This window comes from Lissotriton vulgaris, chromosome 9 (assembly GCF_964263255.1).
Source record: "Lissotriton vulgaris chromosome 9, aLisVul1.2, whole genome shotgun sequence".
Classification (NCBI taxonomy): Eukaryota; Metazoa; Chordata; class Amphibia; order Caudata; family Salamandridae; genus Lissotriton; species Lissotriton vulgaris.
Window position 1 is genome coordinate 140,560,096 of NC_141697.1, and position 8,713 is coordinate 140,568,808.

At 41.3% G+C, this 8,713-nt stretch overlaps 2 protein-coding genes across 2 annotated transcripts; one reads left to right on the plus strand and one right to left on the minus strand.

Annotated features, from left to right (window-relative positions):
• Nucleotides 1-2,666: 2,666 nt before the first annotated feature.
• On the minus strand, nucleotides 2,667-3,566 carry LOC147689738 (uncharacterized). Its single transcript, XM_086939434.1, has one exon. It carries the CDS (start codon nucleotides 3,564-3,566, stop codon nucleotides 2,667-2,669), a length of 900 nt encoding a protein of 299 aa, XP_086795560.1.
• A 1,220-nt stretch (nucleotides 3,567-4,786) lies between these two features.
• LOC147689739 (uncharacterized) lies at nucleotides 4,787-5,686 on the plus strand. Its single transcript, XM_086939435.1, has one exon. It carries the CDS (start codon nucleotides 4,787-4,789, stop codon nucleotides 5,684-5,686), a length of 900 nt encoding a protein of 299 aa, XP_086795561.1.
• The last annotated feature ends 3,027 nt before the right edge of the window (nucleotides 5,687-8,713 follow it).

The window sequence follows — 8,713 nt, forward strand, 5'->3', positions numbered from 1 at the left end:
ATTTCACAGTACCATGTTACAAAATCACACCGGTACATATAATGGGATTTTCGATAGGTTGTGTTGCCCCAGTGGGCGAAATCAATCAATTACACAATTGCCGAGACCTCCAATAATGTCCATGTGGGCAATAGGTTAGTCCATATTCCTGAAAAAATGAAAAAAGGGGACATAGCTGTAGGTGATAATGGTTACATTTCAGATCAGTGCATGGTTAAAAACAATTAAAAACTTTTCGAATTTGTTACCAAAGAAGCAGCAGCATTGTAATTCCACATGGTTTAGAACAGTCTGTTAAGTCTGGAGATGGATAGCAAGTTCTTCCCCCAAGTTATGGCCTGTGGGTTGTAGGGTGTTATACATGATAATGTATTTAGATTCCAGTTTCTTTAAATCTAACCACCTGTTACCTCCCCTCTCATTGCTTTCAATGCTGTCCAGAACATAAAATTTCATAACATTAGGGTTTTTGCTGTGTAAATCAGAAAAATGCCTGGCTACAGGATATTGTTGATTTTCATTTCTTATGGCTCTTTGGTGTTCTAAAATCCTGAGTTTGGCCTGTTTTGTTGTGCACCCTATGTAAAATTTGTTACAGGGGCATTCAAGAGCGTAAACAACATACTCTGTGGTGCAGGTAAGGTGTTTAGTAATTTTGTGGGCATCTCTTTTCATTGACAATTTTATTGACTTGCAGTTGTTACTATATTTACAGGCTTTACATTTACGACATGGATAGAAGCCTTGGATGGGATTGATTTTCTTATTTTCCTTTATTAGTGTACTGCTCAGTGTGTCTTTGAGTGATTTTGCCTTCCTAAAAGTCAGTGAAGGACTTTCATGAATCACCTCTTTCACATCGTGATCAAGTTTCAATGTTTCCCAATATTTAGTCAAGGATTTACGTAGTTTCCACGATTGATTACAGTAGGTAGTGATGAAGCGTACCTTCTCATCAGCCTTACGTTCTTTGGGGACCAACAATTCTTCCCTGTCAATGGCATTGACTCTGGAAAGTGCCTGATGTATTATTTTTCCACTGTACCCCCTCTCAGAGAATCGCTTTGCCATGACCTGACTCTCTTTGGCGAATCCTTCTGCCGAGCTACAGTTTCTTTTGGCCCTGATAAGTTCGCCCATCGGGATACTACGTATGAGGCTTGGGGGGTGTCCACTCCCTGCGTGAAGCAGGCTATTTCCGGCTGTGGATTTGCGGAATAGAGTACTTGTTAGTTTCCCCTCATCAACCTCAAGCTTAATGTCCAGGAACTCTAATTCTTTTTGACTGATTACACTAGTAAATTTCAAATTCAGAGAATTTCTGTTTAAAGTAGATTCAAATTCATGTATCTGGTCAAGGGTGCCGTGCCAAACACAGAAAATGTCGTCAATGTACCTTTTCCAGAGGATGACGTGGGCACTGTAGTGGGAGATCTCCTTCACCACTAACTCCTCCCACCAGCCTAGGTATAGACAAGCTAGGCTGGGGGCAAAGCAAGTACCCATCGCCACCCCCTGGATTTGTCTGAACCATAGTTTATTGAAAATGAAGTAATTGTTAGTCATGCATTCCCATATCATGTCCAGTAGCATGTTAGTATGTGACAAAAACGAAACCGATCTGTTTCTGAGATAGAATTTACATGCTTCCACCCCCAATTCCTGAGGAATGCTGGTGTACAGGCTGGCAACGTCAAAGCTTACCAGCCAGTACTCAGGACTCCATACAATATCCTTGATAATACTAAAAAAATCTGAGGAGTCCCTGACATAGGATGGCAGACTGGTTACAAAAGGCTGTAAAAAGTGGTCAATATATCTACTGGTATTTTCATACAGGCTACCAACCAAAGAGACGATTGGTCTGCCTGGGGGTACCTGAAGGTTTTTGTGCACCTTGGGGAGCAAATACAATGCAGGTGTTTTAGGATATTTCACATAGAGGTAAGAAAACTCATCATCCTCAATCAACCCCCTAGCTTTCCAATCCCGCAATTTATCACCAAATGCATTTTTTGACATATTATAGTCCTCTTTGTTCGCTCTGGCATAATTACATTCATCAGATAACTGTGCCAGACCTTCTTTAAGGTACATATCAATAGGCCAGACCACTACGTTCCCACCTTTGTTGCTATTTTTGATAACCACGTCCGCCCAATTCTCCATTTCCTTTAAGGCAAAGTACTGTTTTCTGTTGAGGTTCCAATTCATTTTTGGCTTCACTTTGTCCATATGTCTCATTTCCTGTATCATTCCTTGTTCGAAACACTCAATGTAGCTATTTGCAATTTGTGGAACAAACACCGATCTTGGTTTGAAACCACTGCCACTACTCATGTCAACTGAATCCTCAGTACTAACTAAGTTAAACAAGACATCATCATGTACATCTTCACAACCTGCTAATAATTGTACTGATTGCAAAAGTTCTGCATCGTTTACACTAAGTGTACTGGGTTTTTCAGTCGTGCCCTCTTTCCTGATTCGGGATTTATTCGCAAACCACTTTTTAAGTTTCAATTTACGTGTAAAACAAAAAAGATCAATTCGGGCATTGGTAAAATTAAAGTTGGACGTAGGACAAAATGAAAGCCCCCTTGACAGTACCTCAATTTGTACAGGTGTTAAAATGCGAGAAGAAAGATTTACCACAGTCTTGGAGTTTATTTTCTCGCCGCCTTGCCTCTGGTAACCACTCCTACTGGACTTGAGACCGCGTCGAAGGATTTGCTGCCTCTTCCGCGTCCTCCTCTGCCGCCTCTTCCACGCCCTTTTGATGGGGTGCCTGTCTGACGTTCCTTGGTCATCAGGGCTACTTCCTTTAAAATTAAATCTTTTGCTGGAATCACCTCCAGTGTGTCTGAGATGTCGCTTTCAATTGATTCAGTGTCATCCACAGTTAATGATTCCGCCGAAGTGGTCGCACCTTGATTTGGTGCTGCTGTCTCTTTACCAGGTGTAGTGTGATTCCTGGTTTTTGCTTTCTTTGTGGCGTCTCTTATTACATCATACCGTTTGGCGAATGTTAAGATTTGGCCCTTACTATAGTCGACTTCGTCACGATGAAACTTCCGCTGTTTCTTCTCTTTGATTTCTTCCTCAATTTTATCGAGACGTTTGTTCATTTTGTCCATTTCCGTGGTAAATTCACTTTCTGTATATTTGCCTTTCAATTTTGTAATTAATTCCTCATTCTCAGTGTTGAGTTTGGCACACTCTTTTTCAGCATTTTGTATGAGCATCTTTAGCATATTAACTGAGCAGACGTGGTTATTATCCATCCACTCACTAATTAATTCGGTGTCAGGATTTTGAAATGTGGGTATGATAAAGATCCTCAAATCGCGCGGTATCCTATCACATTCAAGATACTTGGTTAAGGCAGCCGCCTCCCACCAGCGCGATTGCTCACGTTTGAGGTTTTTCCAAAGTGTATCCCACAGTACTTTCAGTTCATTAACTTGCTTACCAGGTGGTCTTGTCTCATCCCCCACACTGGATTCCGTCGATGTGAAAAGTTTCGCTGCTGCTTCAGCTCTCCTACTGTTCCTTGATTCTGCCATATTACTTGACACAACAGAACCGGCCGGTCTCTTGTTGTTTGCACCGTTCTTTTCCGTAATGCACTGCTATACTAGCTGTTCGAGCAACCCAATCACGGGCGGGAACCTACTTCAATGTCCAATTCAAATTAAACTCCAATCCGATCTGAGCCCAGATGTCGGAATTATTAGTTGTTTGGCGAGATTGCGTAAAGTTCAAAGATACGCAATATTTTTTCTTTTCAATTCGGTCCCTCAGTCCCGTACAGCCATGGAGCAGGCGGGCAAAAGCTTGTCTTGAATTTGAAAACACACACGGATTTGGCGTGCTTAAGCCATCTTCAACGGCGGGCTCTCGACGGGGAACGCCAACCCCATTTATGAAGCACACTCCTGGTTACAGAAACTCATCCACGAAAGAACCAGAGTCAGAGCCCAAGTCTGATGCGGTGCTGTCAAGTTTATTTAGCAAAGGAAACACCCAACGTGTTTCGAGATCCGCTGATCTCTTTCTCACGGGTGGAGTTTACCAGTACCAACATTCATTTAAAGCAACATGCTGTTTTAGAATTATCACACGTGATCATGGACATAGAAAAAATAAACAGTTTACAGCTATGTCGGCAAAATTTGGAAACAATGTTTCAAGTGAACAATATGTATCAACTTTACAGAAATTAATGGATACATGTGGAAGCCCAGCTAATAAAATTAAATTAAATTGTCTTTGGTATTTAAACAGTGTTCAATTATTTTACGAACTCATCTGTTTATAATTGCAGTTCATTTCAATGCACGCCGATATGGCCAGCTCCATTTCACAGTACCATGTTACAAAATCACACCGGTACATATAATGGGATTTTCGATACAACCTATCGAAAATCCCATTATATGTACCGGTCGAGAGCCCGCCGTTGAAGATGGCTTAAGCACGCCAAATCCGTGTGTGTTTTCAAATTCAAGACAAGCTTTTGCCCGCCTGCTCCATGGCTGTACGGGACTGAGGGACCGAATTGAAAAGAAAAAATATAGCGTATCTTTGAACTTTACGCAATCTCGCCAAACAACTAATAATTCCGACATCTGGGCTCAGATCGGATTGGAGTTTAATTTGAATTGGACATTGAAGTAGGTTCCCGCCCGTGATTGGGTTGCTCGAACAGCTAGTATAGCAGTGCATTACGGAAAAGAACGGTGCAAACAACAAGAGACCGGCCGGTTCTGTTGTGTCAAGTAATATGGCAGAATCAAGGAACAGTAGGAGAGCTGAAGCAGCAGGGATACTTTTCACATCGACGGAATCCAGTGTGGGGGATGAGACAAGACCACCTGGTAAGCAAGTTAATGAACTGAAAGTACTGTGGGATACACTTTGGAAAAACCTCAAACGTGAGCAATCGCGCTGGTGGGAGGCGGCTGCCTTAACCAAGTATCTTGAATGTGATAGGATACCGCGCGGTTTGAGGATCTTTATCATACCCACATTTCAAAATCCTGACCCCGAATTAATTAGTGAGTGGATGGATAATAACCACGTCTGCTCAGTTAATATGCTAAAGATGCTCATAAAAAATGCTGAAAAAGAGTGTGCCAAACTCAACACTGAGAATGAGGAATTAATTACAAAATTGAAAGGCAAATATACAGAAAGTGAATTTACCACGGAAATGGACAAAATGAACAAACGTCTCGATAAAATTGAGGAAGAAATCAAAGAGAAGAAACAGCGGAAGTTTCATCGTGACGAAGTCGACTATAGTAAGGGCCAAATCTTAACCTTCGCCAAACGGTATGATGTAATAAGAGACGCCACAAAGAAAGCAAAAACCAGGAATCACACTACACCTGGTAAAAAGACAGCAGCACCAAATCAAGGTGCGACAACTTCGGCGGAATCATTAACTGTGGATGACACTGAATCAATTGAAAGCGACATCTCAGACACACTGGAGGTGATTCCAGCAAAAGATTTAATTTTAAAGGAAGTAGCCCTGATGACCAAGGAACGTCAGACAGGCACCCCATCAAACGGGCGTGGAAGAGGCGGCAGAGGAGGACGCGGAAGAGGCAGCAAATCCTTCGACGCGGTCTCAAGTCCAGTAGGAGTGGTTACCAGAGGCAAGGCGGCGAGAAAATAAACTCCAAGACTGTGGTAAATCTTTCTTCTCGCATTTTAACACCTGTACAAATTGAGGTACTGTCAAGGGGGCTTTCATTTTGTCCTACGTCCAACTTTAATTTTACCAATGCCCGAATTGATCTTTTTTGTTTTACACGTAAATTGAAACTTAAAAAGTGGTTTGCAAATAAATCCCGAATCAGGAAAGAGGGCACAACTGAAAAACCCAGTACACTTAGTGTAAACGATGCAGAACTTTTGCAATCAGTACAATTATTAGCAGGTTGTGAAGATGTACATGATGATGCCTTGTTTAACTTAGTTAGTACTGAGGATTCGGTTGACATGAGTAGTGGCAGTGGTTTCAAACCAAGATCGGTGTTTGTTCCACAAATTGCAAATATCTACATTGAGTGTTTCGAACAAGGAATGATACAGGTAATGAGACATATGGACAAAGTGAAGCCAAAAATGAATTGGAACCTCAACAGAAAACAGTACTTTGCCTTAAAGGAAATGGAGAATTGGGCGGACGTGGTTATCAAAAATAGCGACAAAGGTGGGAACGTAGTGGTCTGGCCTATTGATATGTACCTTAAAGAAGGTCTGGCACAGTTATCTGATGAATGTAATTATGCCAGAGCGAACAAAGAGGACTATAATATGTAAAAAAATGCATTTGGTGATAAATTGCGGGATTGGAAAGCTAGGGGGTTGATTGAGGACGATGAGTTTTCTTACCTCTATGTGAAATATCCTAAAACACCTGCATTGTATTTGCTCCCCAAGGTGCACAAAAACCTTCAGGTACCCCCAGGCAGACCAATCGTCTCTTCGGTTGGTAGCCTGTATGAAAATACCAGTAGATATATTGACCACTTTTTACAGCCTTTTGTAACCAGTCTGCCATCCTATGTCAGGGACTCCTCAGATTTTTTGAGTATTATCAAGGATATTGTATGGAGTCCTGAGTACTGGCTGGTAAGCTTTGACGTTGCCAGCCTGTACACCAGCATTCCTCAGGAATTGGGGGTGGAAGCATGTAAATTCTATCTCAGAAACAGATCGGTTTCGTTTTTGTCACATACTAACATGCTACTGGACATGATATGGGAATGCATGACTAACAATTACTTCATTTTCAATGAACTATGGTTCAGACAAATCCAGGGGGTGGCGATGGGTACTTGCTTTGCCCCCAGCCTAGCTTGTCTATACCTAGGCTGGTGGGAGGAGTTAGTGGTGAAGGAGATCTCCCACTACAGTGCCCACGTCATCCTCTGGAAAAGGTACATTGACGACATTTTCTGTGTTTGGCACGGCACCCTTGACCAGATACATGAATTTGAATCTACTTTAAACAGAAATTCTCTGAATTTGAAATTTACTAGTGTAATCAGTCAAAAAGAATTAGAGTTCCTGGACATTAAGCTTGAGGTTGATGAGGGGAAACTAACAAGTACTCTATTCCGCAAATCCACAGCCGGAAATAGCCTGCTTCACGCAGGGAGTGGACACCCGCCAAGCCTCATACGTAGTATCCCGATGGGCGAACTTATCAGGGCCAAAAGAAACTGTAGCTCGGCAGAAGGATTCGCCAAAGAGAGTCAGGTCATGGCAAAGCGATTCTCTGAGAGGGGGTACAGTGGAAAAATAATACATCAGGCACTTTCCAGAGTCAATGCCATGGACAGGGAAGAATTGTTGGTCCCCAAACAACGTAAGGCTGATGAGAAGGTACGCTTCATCACTACCTACTGTAATCAATCGTGGAAACTACGTAAATCCTTGACTAAATATTGGGAAACATTGAAACTTGCTCACGATGTGAAAGAGGTGATTCATGAAAGTCCTTCACTGACTTTTAGGAAGGCAAAATCACTCAAAGACACACTGAGCAGTACACTAATAAAGGAAAATAAGAAAATCAATCCCATCCAAGGCTTCTACCCATGTCATAAATGTAAAGCCTGTAAATATAGTAACAACTGCAAGTCAATAAAATTGTCAATGGAAAGAGATGCCCACAAAATTACTAAACACCTTACCTGCACCACAGAGTATGTTGTTTACGCTCTTGAATGCCCCTGTAACAAATTTTACATAGGGTGCACAACAAAACAGGCCAAACTCAGGATTTTAGAACACCAAAGAGCCATAAGAAATGAAAACCAACAATATCCTGTAGCCAGGCATTTTTCTGATTTACACAACAAAAACCCTAATGTTATGAAATGTTATGTTCTGGACAGCATTGAAAGCAATGAGAGGGGAGGTAACAGGTGGTTAGATTTAAGGAAACTGGAATCTAAATACATTATCATGTATAACACCCTACAACCCACAGGCCATAACTTGGGGGAAGAACTTGCTATCCATCTCCAGACTTCACAGACTTTTCTAAACCATGTGGAATTACAATGCTGCTGCTTCTTTGGTAACAAATTCGAAAAGTTTTTAATTGTTTTTAACCATGCACTGATCTGAAATGTAGCCATTATCACCTACAGCTATGTCCCCTTTTTTCATTTTTTCAGGAATATGGACTAACCTATTGCCCACATGGACATTATTGGAGGTCTCGGCAATTGTGTAATTGATTGATTTCGCACACTGGGGTAACACAACCTATCGAAAATCCCATTATATGTACCGGTGTGATTTTGTAACATGGTACTGTGAAATGGAGCTGGCCATATCGGCGTGCATTGAAATGAACTGCAATTATAAACAGATGAGTTCGTAAAATAATTGAACACTGTTTAAATACCAAAGACAATTTAATTTTATTTTATTAGCTGGGCTTCCACATGTATTCATTAATTTATGTAAAGTTGATACATATTGTTCACTTGAAACATTGTTTCCAAATTTTGCCGACATAGCTGTAAACTGTTTATTTTTTCTATGTCCATGATCACGTGTGATAATTCTAAAACAGCATGTTGCTTTAAATGAATGTTGGTACTGGTAAACTCCACCCGTGAGAAAGAGATCAGCGGATCTCGAAACGCGTTGGGTGTTTCCTTTGCTAAATAAACTTGAC

Bases quoted from the DNA above. Each gene is read 5' to 3' on its own strand.
- LOC147689739 (XM_086939435.1), top strand. From the start codon at position 4,787: ATGGCAGAATCAAGGAACAGTAGGAGAGCTGAAGCAGCAGGGATACTT.
- LOC147689738 (XM_086939434.1), bottom strand. From the start codon at position 3,566: ATGGCAGAATCAAGGAACAGTAGGAGAGCTGAAGCAGCAGCGAAACTT.